The sequence below is a fragment of the Phocoena phocoena genome, chromosome 15 (assembly GCF_963924675.1).
Source record: "Phocoena phocoena chromosome 15, mPhoPho1.1, whole genome shotgun sequence".
Classification (NCBI taxonomy): domain Eukaryota; kingdom Metazoa; phylum Chordata; class Mammalia; order Artiodactyla; family Phocoenidae; genus Phocoena; species Phocoena phocoena.
Window position 1 is genome coordinate 58370009 of NC_089233.1, and position 13464 is coordinate 58383472.

The 13464-nt window shown below is 48.1% G+C and overlaps 1 protein-coding gene across 1 annotated transcript; it reads right to left on the reverse strand.

Annotated features, from left to right (window-relative positions):
* Nucleotides 1–9748: 9748 nt before the first annotated feature.
* Nucleotides 9749–10676, reverse strand: OXT (oxytocin/neurophysin I prepropeptide). Its single transcript, XM_065892165.1, has 3 exons — nucleotides 10529–10676; nucleotides 9994–10195; nucleotides 9749–9902 (listed from the first exon to the last, which is right to left on the reverse strand). Exons 1-3 carry the CDS (start codon nucleotides 10646–10648, stop codon nucleotides 9847–9849), a joined length of 378 nt encoding a protein of 125 aa, XP_065748237.1. The 5' UTR covers nucleotides 10649–10676; the 3' UTR covers nucleotides 9749–9846.
* Between the last annotated feature and the right edge of the window lie 2788 nt (nucleotides 10677–13464).

Genomic DNA, 13464 nt, shown 5'->3' on the forward strand with positions numbered 1-13464 from the left:
TTGGCTAGCGTGCGTCTCCGTCTCTGGGGGTGGAGAGGGGAGAGGACAGGAGGGTGGGGGACCAGTTCCCGGACCCTAAGTCGTGGGCAGATCCACCCCAGAAAAGGGACAGATCCTGTCGGGAAGCGATCTTGGGCCAGCACGATTCTAGATAGAACTACTGACAGGGCGACCTGCGGGCGGGGAGGGGAAGGGCCACTGTCCAGGCCGTGGAGAGGCTGGGTTGGGGATCTGGCAGAGGGATGGAAATAAAGGCAGAGATGGGGAAAGACATGGGTGGACAAGATAGCAAGAGACAGAGGGACAGCAGAACAATGGAGAGAGAGAGAGAAACATTGAGAGTCACGGAGAGAAGAGTGAGAGAGAGAGGCAAGGGGATGCACCAAGGGTGACCGCAGTTCTCATCCCCTTTTACATCCTGGGAGGCTGAGGCACAAACAGCTTCAGGAATTCCCAGCCTATCTCATCCAAGGCTGTGCTTTATGTGCCCGTGTGGAGGGGACAACATCACCCCAGACCCAGCAGAGAGAGGGCCAGGTACTGTCGGTCCAGGAGGAGACTAAGCATCCCCATTCGGACCACTCAGCCAGCATGAGAGACAGAGCCCACGGAAACCCTAGGTACATACCTCCTCCCCCCCAAAACAGCCACACCAACCACACACACAGCCAGACAAACAGACAAGAAAAAAATTGTTTGGGACACGCCCAGTGATCTTTGCCCACAGTCAGAGATACAGACCCTGAGATACACATTGGGAAGCACAGACACACCCAGAGAAATGCAGACCCAGCTGACTAGACCATAGACAGGCACATGTACACACACACACACACACACACACACACACACACACACTCCACACACACACACTCACATTAGGACCTTCCAGCCTTGACTATGCAGCTTCAGGGTAGAAGTCTGCTAGCATTTGGCAGATCCTCTTCTATGTCCCTCTGTCCCTCTTTGTCCCCTCTATCCCATTCGCCCCTTTATCCCCTTTCCCCTCACTGGTCTCTTTTCCCCTGTCCACCCCCCGACCTCTCGTTCCTCTTGCTTCTCTCCTTATCCCTCTTCATCCCTTCCTTGCCTCTTCTGTCCCAACTTTCCCCTCTGTTACCTCCCATCCTTCTCTCTCTACCCCCTCTCTTCTCTGCATCCTCTCCTTGGGATTTCTTGCTCCAGGTCTTGGGACCACAGGGGCTGCATCTCCTCTGGAATCCTCCCACACTTGGAGGCCAGGAGGGAGGCCAGGAGGGAGCGCAGGCAGAGAGAAGTCACTCTGAGCCCTGACCCCAATACCCTGCCTTGGGGCGGAGCCTGGTGACTCAGTCTTAGTCAGCCGCAAGCTCTCTTCTGGTCTTAGAGCTCTGCTCTGCCATCATCCTGACCCAGCTCAGTGTCCAGCGTGATTAATTCTGGCCGGGGCAGGGCCCACACTGGCTTCTCTCCCTGCCATGGCCTCCCGCCTCTACCCTAGTGTGGCACACTCAGGACCAGTCCCCAGGTCTGGGAAGACCTGGGGCAGGACCAGACCTAATAGGAATTTAGTAACCCATCCAGACAGAGGGCGGTGGGAAGAGGCAGCTTGGTTTTTAAAAAAGGATCATATGCTCAACGTCGCTAATTATTACAGACAAGCAAATCAAAACTGCAATGAGGTATCACCTCACACCAGTCAGAATGGCCATCATCAAAAGACCTACAAATAATAAATGCTGGAGAGGGTGTGGAGAAAAGGGAACCCTCCTACACTGTTGGTGGGAATATAAATTGGTGCAGCCACTATGGAGAACAGTGTGGAGGTTCCTTAAAAAACTAAAAATAAGGCTTCCTGGGTTGCGCAGTGGTTAAGAATCTGCCTACAAATGCAGGAGAAATGGGTTCCAGTCCTGGTCCGGGAAGATCCCACATGCTGTGGAGCAACTAAGCCCGTGAGCCACAACTACTGAGCTTGCGCTCTAGACCCTGCAAGCCACAACAGCTGAAGCCCGAGTGCCACAACTGCTGAACCCCGCGTGCCTAGAGCCCGTGCTCCGCAACAAGAGAAGTCATCGCGGGACTTCCCTAGTGGCGCAGGGGTTAAGAATCTGCCTGCCAATGCAGGGGAGACGGGTTCCAGCCCTGGTCCGGGAAGATCTCACATGCCTCGGAGCAACTAAGCCCGTGCGCCACAATTACTGAGCCCACGTGCCACAACTACTGAAGCCCGTGCTCCTAGAGGCCGTGCTCTGCAACAAGAAAAGCCACCACAATGAGAAGCCCACACACCACAACAAAGAGTAGCCCCCATTCACCGCAACTAAAGCCCGCGCGCAGCAACGAAGACTCAACACAGCCAAAAATAAAATAAATAAATTTTTAAAAATCTCTTTAAAAAACAAAAACAAAAACAAGAGAAGCCATCGCAATGAGAAGCCCGTGCACCGCAATGAAGAGTAGCCCCCACTCGCTGCAACTAAAGAAAGCCCGCGTGCAACAATGAAGACCCACTGCAGTGCCCCCCCCTAAAAAAAACAAAAAAAACCTAAAAATAGAGTTGCCATATGATCCAGCAACCCCACTCCTGGGCATGTATCCAGAAAAGACAAAACCTATAATTCGAAAAAAGATACATGCACCCCAATGTTCATAGCAGCACTATTCACAATCACCAAGACAGGTAAGCAACCTAAGTGTCCATCGACAAATGAATGAAAAAGATGTGGTATATACATATACAATGGAATATTACTCAGCCATAAGAAAGAATGAAATAATGCCATTTGCAGCAATATGGATGGACCTAGAGACTATCATTCTAAGTGAAGTGAGTCAGACAAACACAACTATCATTTGATACCACATACGTGGAATCTAAAAAAATGATACAAATGAACTTATTTACAAAACAGAAGCAGACTCACAGACATAGGAAGCAATCTTATGTTTACCAAAGGGGAAGGAGGGGGGATAAATTAGGGGTTTGGCATTAAAATATACACAGTACTATATATAAAATAGGTAAACAAAAAAGACCTACTGTTGCACAGGGAACTATATTCAATATCTTGTAATGAACTATAGTGAAAAAGAATCTGAAAAAGAATGTATAGAAAAGAAAAAGAAAAAAGAGAATATATATATTCGTATATATGTATAACTGAATCACTTTGCTGTACACCAAAAACTAACACAACATTGTAAATCAACTATTCTTCAATTAAAAATATGGATCATAGACTTAAATATAAAATCTAAAATTATAAAACTTATTTTTTTTTTAATTTATTTATTATTATTTATTTTGGCTGCGCTGGGTCTTCGCTGTGGCACACCGGCTTCTCTAGTTGCGGCATGCACACTCTAGAGCACGCCGGGCTCAGTAGTTGAGGCATGTGGGCTTAGTTGTGGTACGTGGGATCTTAGTTCCCGACCAGGAATTGAACCCAGGCCCCCTGAATTGGGAGAACAGAGTCTTAATCACTGGGCCACCAGGGAAGTCCCTAAAATTATAAAACTTCTTGAAGAAAATATAGGGGAAATTCTTTAGGACCTCAAGTTATACAAAAATTTCCTAGCTCTGACACCAAAAGCAAGATCCATAAAAGAAGAAATTTGATACATTTGGAATTCACCAAAATTAAAAACTTCTGCTCATTTTAATTAATTAATTTTGGTTCATGATATGTCATATTTAAGACAATATATAATGTTTTTACAGCAGAATGATGATTTGGTTGTATATAACTGGAACAATTTTGCCCACTAAATATATTTTAAAAAGTCTTCAATCGAAGAATAGACATCTGCTTTAAGAATACTGATGGCTGGATTATTGGACATGTCACTAATTTGTCTGTCAGAAATATTCATACATTATCCATGAACGTGTAATCGTATTACCTTGCAGAAATTTTGAAGTTTTGTCTTTCATACATGAAATAACTGAATCCTTGGAAGATACAATGAGCATGTGTTTGCTTTAGTCCCAGGAGTGGCTTAGAACCTGGAAAGTCTGCCTCTTAGAGAGTCCAGATCTGACCTGAGCTTGCTGTACCTCCAGAGGAAGTGCTCCTGTACAAGGAACAAGTGCACTGACCCCCAGCCCCATTTTCATTCCAATGTCACCATCCTCCAACCAGATTGAGGGAAGGACAGCTAACCATGCAAATAAATGTCTAAGGGGGTGTGAGAAGCAATGGGACCGTCCCACAAGACTGGGGAGTGTGAGGAGGTACAATTATGGGGACAACACTTTATCACAATCAGGCACACAGGACAGGAACAGGACAGTTTTCAAAGCTTTCTTTATATGAAAACAGAACATTCTGAAGTTCTTACCATACTTTGTTAGAGTACTACCCCAAAGGTACCCTGAGTCTAATCCTTGTGACCCATGAAATTCTATTATGTGGGAAAAGATACTTTACACATGGAACGAAGTTAAGGATCTTGAGATGGAAAATGGCTCTGGAGTATCCGGGCGGTCCCTCCATGTAATCTCAGTGTTCTTATGAGAGAGAAAGAGGCAGAGGGAGGCTGGACTGTAGGAGTGTGGACGTGGTCATGAGAGCAGGAGAGAGCTTCTGCTCTTTAAAGTACACTGTTAAGAGAATGCAAAGACAAGCCACAGACTGGGAGAAAAGATTCACAAATCACACAACTTATAAAGAACTTATACCCAGAATATATAAAGACTGCCCTCTCAAAACTCAATAATAAGAAAATGACTCAACTTTTAAAATGGCTAAACAATTTAAGCAGATACTTTACCACATAAGATACATAGATGGCAAATAAACACATGTAAAGATGTTCAGCATCATTAGTCATTAGGGAAAGGCAAATTAAAGCCATAGTGAGAAACCATTTCAATGTCTTAAGAAAAAGGGGGGCGCTAAGAATATCATGTGCTTACAGGGATATGGAGCAATCGTAACCCTCATATATTGTGGATGTGGATGCAAAACCATTCACCCACTCTGGAAAACTGTTCTATAGTTTCTCGTAAAGTTAAACTCACAATTACCATTTAACCCACCAGTCCCATTAATAGGTAGTGATCCAAGTGAAATGAATATCTATATTCACACAAAAAGCTGTATGTGAATGTTTATAGTGGCTCTATTGTAATCATCAAAACTTTATAAGTTTTAAACAGATTAGAATTTGAACTATGATCCATTTGGAGTTATTTTTGTATAGGGTGCAAGTTGTGAATTGAAGTTCACTGTTTGCATCTGGATATTCATTTGTTCCAGCTCTATTTGTTTGTTTTAATTATTTTTCTTTTCTTTCTTTCATTTTTTTTTTGGCCATGGGGCTTGCAGGATCTTAGTTCCCTGACTAGGGACTGAACCCGGGCCCTTGGCAGTGAAAGCATGGAGTCCTAACCACTGGACCGCCAGGGAATTCCCTCCAGCTCTATTTGTTGTAATGGCTATTCTTTTTCTATTCAATTGTCTTTGTAACTTTCTCAAAATCATTTGACCATACACACGTAAGTCTATTTCTGGCCTCTCTGATCTGTTGCATTGATCAATAGGCCTATCTTTTCTCCACTCCCACCCTGTCCTGACTGTGGTAGTTTTACAGTAAGTCTGGAAATTAGGTAGTGAGACTCTTTCAACTTTCTTCTTCAAAACTGATTTAGCTATTTTAGTTCCTTTGCAATTTGTACCCAAAAAATCCTTCTGGGAGTTTGATTGGCACTGTGTAGTAATAGAATTGTAGCTACATTTTCCAGCTTCATTTGCACTGTGTGTCCATATGACCATGTTCTTGTCAATAAAATGTGAGTGAAAGGAATAGTGAGCTTGGGGTCTTAACGACAGTGTGAGCCTCCTCCACACTCTTTCCCTTCCCACCCAGTGGAATCCACAACGTCCTGGTCTCAAATATGCAGACAGAGATGAGGCCTAGGGGATGACAGAACTATATGACAGAAGAAACCTGGGTCCCTAAGTGACAAAGTGCAACAGAGCTGAGGATGCTGAGGACTGATAGGACAGAGGGAATTAAACAGTGACCTTCTCTACCTCCCTAAGGTCTCCTTACGGTTTGGGTGTTTTTATAATGGCAGCCTAACTTTAACTAACTATAACCCCTGAATTCTGAAACAATTAAAAAATGAAATAAAAGAATGTGACATTTGGAGGCCAGAAGACTACCTTTATTATTGATAGAACTGATATTAAACAATGCAACTTGGACCTGCTGGCGAGGAGGCTTCACAAAGCTGAGTAACAAGCTAGAGCTGTTTACTGTCCCAGACACAAGGAGCTGGACCTTCACAGGGCTTACCGCTGAGCTCCTGCATTTGCACTGTGACAGCACATGCTTCCTGGGATGGCAGCCTCATCCCAAGAGGGATCAGAGAGGAAGGGGTGGCATTATACCTGCTCCTTTCCTCTCACCCTGCCCCGCAAGTCAGCTACTCCCTGGGAGGAGTGTTATCTCAGGGAAACCCCTCTACACGGAAGAAAATATCGGGAAAAGGAAAAAATATTTCTGACCTCTGTCCCATGGACAATCACCTCTTATGATGCCGGGAAAAACTTCTGGTATAATTTCAAACCATTCCAGATTTAAAAACTAAACTACACGAAATTTAGTAGGTATGGAAGCAGGGCAAACTTATTGTCCACATAGACCCTACAGAAAACTGAAATTGCTGTCCTTCAAGGTTGTACTGGAGGAGCTGGATAGTACAGAGTGACATAAAAATAAATCACAGCAATAAATGCTCAGTGATGCAGTCAATGATTATAGTTTTCAGACTGGAATGCTCTGTCCTAAAGCTTCTCACAGCTGTGAAGAGCTCATCTCTGAGGTTGCCCACAGTGTTCTGGTATGCACACATATGAATTTTTATTTTACAAATTAGTATTATTTCATAATGTACAGATACTAATTCACATCTTCTTTAACAAAGTACATTTGGGGCATCTCTTCATATCAGAATATTTACCTCTACCACAATCTTTTTGGTTTTTCAGTTTTTATTAAGAGAAATTTCAAATATACAAAAAAGTAGAGCCACTAAACAAAGACCCCTTGGATACCTACCCCCTCCTTCACTCCCACAATTATCAACACATGATCCTTCTTTCATCCCTACCTCCACTCCCTCCTCCCACCCCCAAGTCATCCCAGCAGTCATCCCATGTCATCTGTAAATGTTCCAGTGTGCATCTCAAATGAGAGGGACTTTTGTTAAAGATATGACCACAGACTGTTACCACACACATGCAAGCCCCAAGCCAAAACTCAACAATATTTATTATCATCAAATATATACTGTTCAAATTTCCCCAGGTGTCCCATGAATACATTCTTTGTGATTCATTGATATCTGAGTCCATCTTTTCTTTAGGTACAAAAAAGACTATTGATCCTCATGGTGCTTTGATCATCTTATTTTCCTGAATGTCCTGTAGAGATTGGCTTCCAATCTCTTTTTACTGTATTTGATATAAGCAGATATAATCATGAGATGACCTTATTGTGTATATGTCACCCAGTGTAGCCTGACCTGTTTAGCTACATATTAAAATAATGTTATTTTGTACTAAATTACTTTCCTTTTCTCTACTTTATATTACTGCTAGGACTAATTATATGTTTTTGAAATTGTGTGTGGGTGGGCATGTTATCTAGGAATTTCATTCCCAGGTAGTTAAATGGTTCACAAAGTACTAGTTATACAAAGCAGGGGTTGGGAACCACCCCACTGCACAAGCCCCAAGTACTTTGGTAGTTTGAAGAAGTCATTCCAAGGAGGACAAAGGCCATGGGTCTGAACCAGGAGGAAGAGTGAAGAATGGCTTCTGCACCGTCTGGCCACTGAACCACTTCACTTAGCACACGTGGCAGCTCTCCCAGCTCCTCTTCCTCACCAGGCCCAGGTTGATGCCACCTCTGCATCATCCCCTGAAAAAGAGGTGTCAATCTGCCCCTGTGTTATTGAGACCAGAAAAGAAAACACTGGAGGGGTGAGGGGACCCTGAACTCTCTCTCCAGGTGGGGAGACCTGGGCTGACATGGCTCTGCTCTATGGAATCCTCTGGGGTTTGAAGGGTATGCAGGGCACTCAGAGAGTGAGGTCCCAGAGGGAGATCCCAGGCTTCCTGCTGATGTGGCCGGTGGATGCCCAAGCTTGGAAAAGCACAAATCCCTAACCTTGTGTCTCTCTAGTTGAGTAGTGTGGTTCCTTCTGGTTGCTTCCCTCTTCATCTGTGTGGTTTCTGAGGGACCACAGAACTTTGACATGGTTCTCAAACACCAAATTATGAGAATCACATACTTCCCCATGGTTGATTTGAACAGGGCTCAGCTTTCAGTCATTTCTTTTTCCAGATATGGGGTAAGAGGAGGGACCTGCTCTCACAGCCTTGTCAGGAACCACTGGGGCTTTCAAAAGCTTCATCTCTCTTCTCTTCATACATCTTGGTAATAATGATAAGTTTTTCATTAAAAAACTTTTATTCTAGTATAATATACATACAAAAGTGAACAAATCACATGTGTGCAATCTGAATGAAATTTAATAAACTGAACACACTTGTTTTACCAGCTCCCAGGCCAAGAAACAGAATATGACCAGCACCCCAGAAGCCCCCTTACACCCCTTCCTGTCACCACCACACCCAAGACCTCTAGCACCATAGCTTAGTTTTGCCTGGTTTTGTAATTTATACAAAGAAAACCTTACAGTCCTCTTTAGTATACTTTTTCTCTCTCTACTCTGTGAGACGACACACTGCTGTGGTGGGTGGGAGGCCTCTGAGTGAATCCTCATTGCTTCAGTGTGTGAGAAAGCCACAGAAATAACATATAAAAATTACTAACAGATAGTGATGCACTCTTGTTTTATTTGGAATGGGTGTGTGGGCATGCACCTTCTGAAATCGCTTTTGTCCCACAGCACGAGTAAGTGAACGGCGGCACATTCTGGGGGAGAGGGGTTAGGCTTTTATAGCTGCTCTAAAATGGTCTTTGATCCAGGAACAGATGAGAAGTGTAGGTTGCAAGAGTCTCTCTGGTAGTGTTCTCTGCATTTTGTGGTCATTTCTGTGGCTATGGGCTCTCAGGAAACCCTGTTCTGCAGGGTCCCCAGTGCTGTCACGTTTCCTTACTGCACAGTCAGGAGCAGGGATCCTGGCTTCCATGCAACACTGGGAACCCAGGGCCTCCTGGGTGGGACAACAAGCCACAGGGTGGCTGTGCTGGCCCTCCCGCCCAGCCTCCCCAGCTTGGCCATCCCTTCTGAGAGTACAGGTGGCCTCCTGCGGCCTGAGAGTCCAGCTCCTTGGAAACGTGAAGGCCCTTCAGCTGCCCCAGCGAAGCTCCCCTCCCCCAGGCCAGCCCTCATGTGTGGCCCAAGCCTGCTTCCAGATGTCAGGAAGTCTTTCACTTTCTACGACCAACCTCCTGCCCTTCCTCTGGTGCCCCGTCAGACTCTTATCTCTGCAGGCCCACTCTGTCGCTTTGGACCTTAGAAAGTTCCTCTCATGTCCAGCCTGCTGTAGGCCCCCACCTCTGTTTGGAGTGGGAAGCAGGAGGCTGTTTCCATCTCCCTGGGAGCCTGCCGTGTCGTCCCCCTCCTTCCTCCATCCACCCCTACAGGATGTCACCGCGGAGCGTCACCCTTCTCCCCTCGGGGTGGCGGCTTTAATTCCCTATGAAGCGCCGAGAGCCGGCGATCTTCGACTCCCCCAACGCCCTCCCTTCCCAGTTCTGACACTTAGACGCGAGTCGGGTTGGAGGAGAAAAAATCTGCTTTATTTAATAGTCATTAATTCCTGGGGGTGGCTACGGAGGGAGCGAGGGCTGCGCTCCGACGGTGTCGGTGGCCGGCGGGTCTCAGAGCTGGGAGAAGGCGGCCTCGGGGTCGCAGGCGGGGTCGCCGCGGCAGCCGTCTGCATGAAGAGACGCCGGGTCAGGGCCCGCCACGGCCCGCCCCGCCTGGTCCCGGTGTCCCGGTCCCGCCCCGGCTACAGCCTGACTCACCCGGGCTGCAGCAGATGCCGGCGGCGGCGCAGCGGCCCCCACTACCGCACGGCTTCTGGCCCGACTGGCAGGGCGACGGCAGGTAGTTCTCCTCCTGGCAGCGCAGCGCCTCGGCCGTGCCCACGAGGCAGCCCAGCTCGTCCCCGCAGCAGATGCTGGGCCCGAAGCAGCGGCCTTTGCCCCCGGGGCCGCAGGGGAGACACTGGCGGGAGGGCGGGGGTGAGCCGGGGGCGGGGAGGGGCCCAGCCGGGGGCGGGGAGGGGCCCGGGCCCGGGAGGGAGAGCCTGCGGGGCGGGGGGCTGAGCCGGGTGGGGGTGGGCAGGGCAGAGGAGTGCCGGAGGTTCGGGGTCGCCCTGGGGCTCTTTGGCCCCCAGAAGCGATCGAAGGAGGGGACTCAAAAGCTACTCGGCTGCCTTGGTTCCCAGGCCAGGCGGGGCCGGCGCAGGGTCAGCGCGGGAAAGGGAGCGGCAGGGGCGACCCTGTGGCTGCGGGTTGCCCAGCCTCAAGTGCCGCGGGACTAGGGCTGGGCGCTCACCTTGCGTACGTCGAGGTCCAGCACGGCCCGCTTGCCGCCCAGGGGGCAGTTCTGGATATAGCAGGCGGAGGTCAGCGCCAGGAGGCCGAGCAGGCAGCAGGCGAGGCTGGGGCCGGCCATGGTGCGGGCGCGCTGGGTCCGGGGTCCGGCGGCTGCGCTGTCTCTCTGGCCCGGCTTTTTATGCCCAGGGGCCGCGTAGGCGGAGCAGTGTCTAAGAGGGCCGCCGCATGACTGGTCACAGCAGGCCGCTGCGGGTCAGGCCCTGCGCCCCCGGCGTGCCCCCTCATTTGCAGGGTCCAGGCCGGGTCAAGGTCACCGCATCAGCTAATGGCTAATGGACCTGGCGATGATAGCTAATGCCAAATGCCGCTAGGGGAAGGAAGCAGCTCTGGGAGGGGAGCCAGTGCCGTGGCCTGGGCCCTAGGGTGGGACAGGGTTTGGTGGGGGGGACCCTGCAGCCCCCTCCCCCATTCCCAATACCTTGGGGTGGGGGTCAGGCTGGACCCTCGGGCCCCTCCAGGCCAGAAGAAACTCCGGCAGGACTCCCCCTCTGCCCTCTCGGCCAACCACACACGCAGCCTAGCTCCCCTCTACAAAGAAGTCCTCCTCTTCCTGAACACAGATTTCCTGGAACCCCAGCCCCACTCCCCACACCAGCAACCATTTCCCTGCACCCGGAACTGGGATCGGAAAAGATTTTATTTTCTCTCATTTCTAACTGAAATTCAGCCTTTCCTCAGCTGTGAGGTAGACAACAAACCACAGTGGAATTTGCAATACCCATGGCTTTGTTGCAAATCAAAATGGCAGATGTCCTCCTAGCCCATTACAACAGCTATCACAAATGTCTCTAAACATCAGACTCATCATCACTTTGAAATTATGGCAGTTATTGGACCTGGCACTAGATCTTGTTATCTAATGCTTTAAATAAGCACATTTGTGACTGTATCTCAAATGTTTTTAATATTTTGATACCTGCTCACAAATATAACTGGTTTCATTTGTAATTCTCTGTTTTTAGTTATGCATTTGAAAACAGTGATTTTGGGAGACTTCCCTGGTGGTCCAGTGGTTAAGAATCCACCTTCCAATGCAGGGAACTAAGATCCCACATGCTGCGGGGCAATGAAGCCTGTGCACTGAAAGTACTGAGCCTGCGGGCCACTACTAGAGAGAGAAGCCTGCTCGCCACAACTAGAGATCCAGCATGCCGCATGAAGATCCCACGTGCCGCAACTAAGACCCAACACAGCCAAAAATAAAATTGAAAAACAACTGATTTTTTTTTGCATTTTTAATGTACAGTATCTTAAAATGAAAATCATTAAAAATAAAAGAAAGACAGACTGCCTCAGTGGAAAGGGTGTTGATCAGTGTTGTCATGACCAGGGAGGTGCTCAGCATGGATCCTCCTTCAAGAAGGGACTTGCCACCCAGCTGCTGGGAGAGTGGTCATCAGATAGCCTTTGGCTGACAGCCCATCCAAGGCCTGCCTCAGCTACAGAGAGCCGCCTGTCCCAAGGTCATAGTCACATCCTCCCCCGGTGGCCCACATCCAATGACTGGTCCATTTTGGCCTAATGCCGGACAACTCTGAAGGATTATTTCAGCTCAGGACATCCCTGTGGGGTCAATTGAGCCTTGCATGGAAGTTCTCCCTCCTCCTAGCCTTGTTTCCACCTCCTCCCTCCCACAAGTGTGGGTCCCAAGGGCCCTTGGTAATATGCATCCTGCATGTTAAACTCCATCTCAGTCTGCTCTCTGGGGATCCCAACGTGCAATAGGAAAAAATGAGGTCATTGTCATCCCTGGGAGAGGAGACAGCCTCCTCTGCACTCTTGTTGACCCCCTCAAGGCGGGTGCTGAGGCTGCCAAGCTGAGCAGATCAGGCTGACCTGGATTACCAGTCAGCAGCTGGTCTTGTTTCTCACCCAAATCAGCTCATTGGCATTGCCGGGCTAGAAGGCCAAGGGCTTGACCCTGGAGGCAGCCCCAGAAAGCCCTCCCGCCTGCCCTGTGAGCACAGTGACCTCACCCAAGTTAACACATGCACATAGATTATTTTAGCATAGTGTCCCCCACAGGACAGTGTTCCTTCAGCTGTTCAACAACTGTCATCTGAAGATGCACCAGGTCCCAGTACAGATGCTTGGAAACATCAGTAATACAAACAGACAAAAATCCCAGGCCTCAGGGGCTTATATTCTAGTGGAGGGGGAGAAGCAAGAAACATATTTCAGTGGGTTAGGAAGCAGTAAGTTCTATGGAGGAAAAGGTGGGACTTGTTGCAGTTTTCCTGAGGTGCTCAGTCTAGGCCTGTTTGTGAAGGTGACATCTGACATTTGAAGGAGGTGAGGAAAGAAGTCATGTGGATATCTGAGGGTGGACTGGTTTTCTATTGCTATGTCACAAGTTACCACAAATTTAGCAGCTTAAAACAACATCTACTTATTACCCCACAGTTTCTGTGGGTCTGGGCACGGCTCAGCTGGGTCCTCTGCTCAGTGTCTCACAGGGCTGCAGTCAAGATATCAGCCAGGCAGCATTCATTTCTGGAGCCTGGGATATTGGTGGCAGAATGCATTGCCTTGCAGCTGTAGAACTCATGTGATTTGCATCTTCAAGGCCAGCAACAGAGAGAAAGAGTCTTTGGTACTTCAAGTCTATAAGTGCAGGCGACCCTCTTTTATTTTATTTTATTTTTTTAATAACTTTTTAAACTTTATGTATTTTTTTTTTTAATGTAAATTTATTTATTTTTGGCTGTGTTCGGTCTTCGTAGCTGTGCGCGGTCTTTCTCTAGTTGCTGCAAGCAAGGGCTACTTTTCGTTGTGGTGCGCAGGCTTCTCATTGCGGTGGCTTCTCTTGTTGTGGAGCACGGGCTCTAGGTGAGTGGGCTTCAGTAGCTGTGGCACACGGGCTCAGTAGTTGTG

What these genes read in the sequence shown, in the direction of transcription:
- OXT (XM_065892165.1), bottom strand. Translation starts at nt 10,648, where the DNA reads ATGGCCGGCCCCAGCCTCGCCTGCTGCCTGCTCGGCCTCCTGGCGCTG. An exon ending in TGGACCTCGACGTACGCAAG is followed by an intron (nt 10,196 to 10,528) that starts GTGAGCGCCCAG and finishes CCCTCCCGCCAG; the next exon opens with TGTCTCCCCTGCGGCCCCGG. An exon ending in CGGCATCTGCTGCAGCCCGG is followed by an intron (nt 9,903 to 9,993) that starts GTGAGTCAGGCT and finishes CTCTTCATGCAG; the next exon opens with ACGGCTGCCGCGGCGACCCC.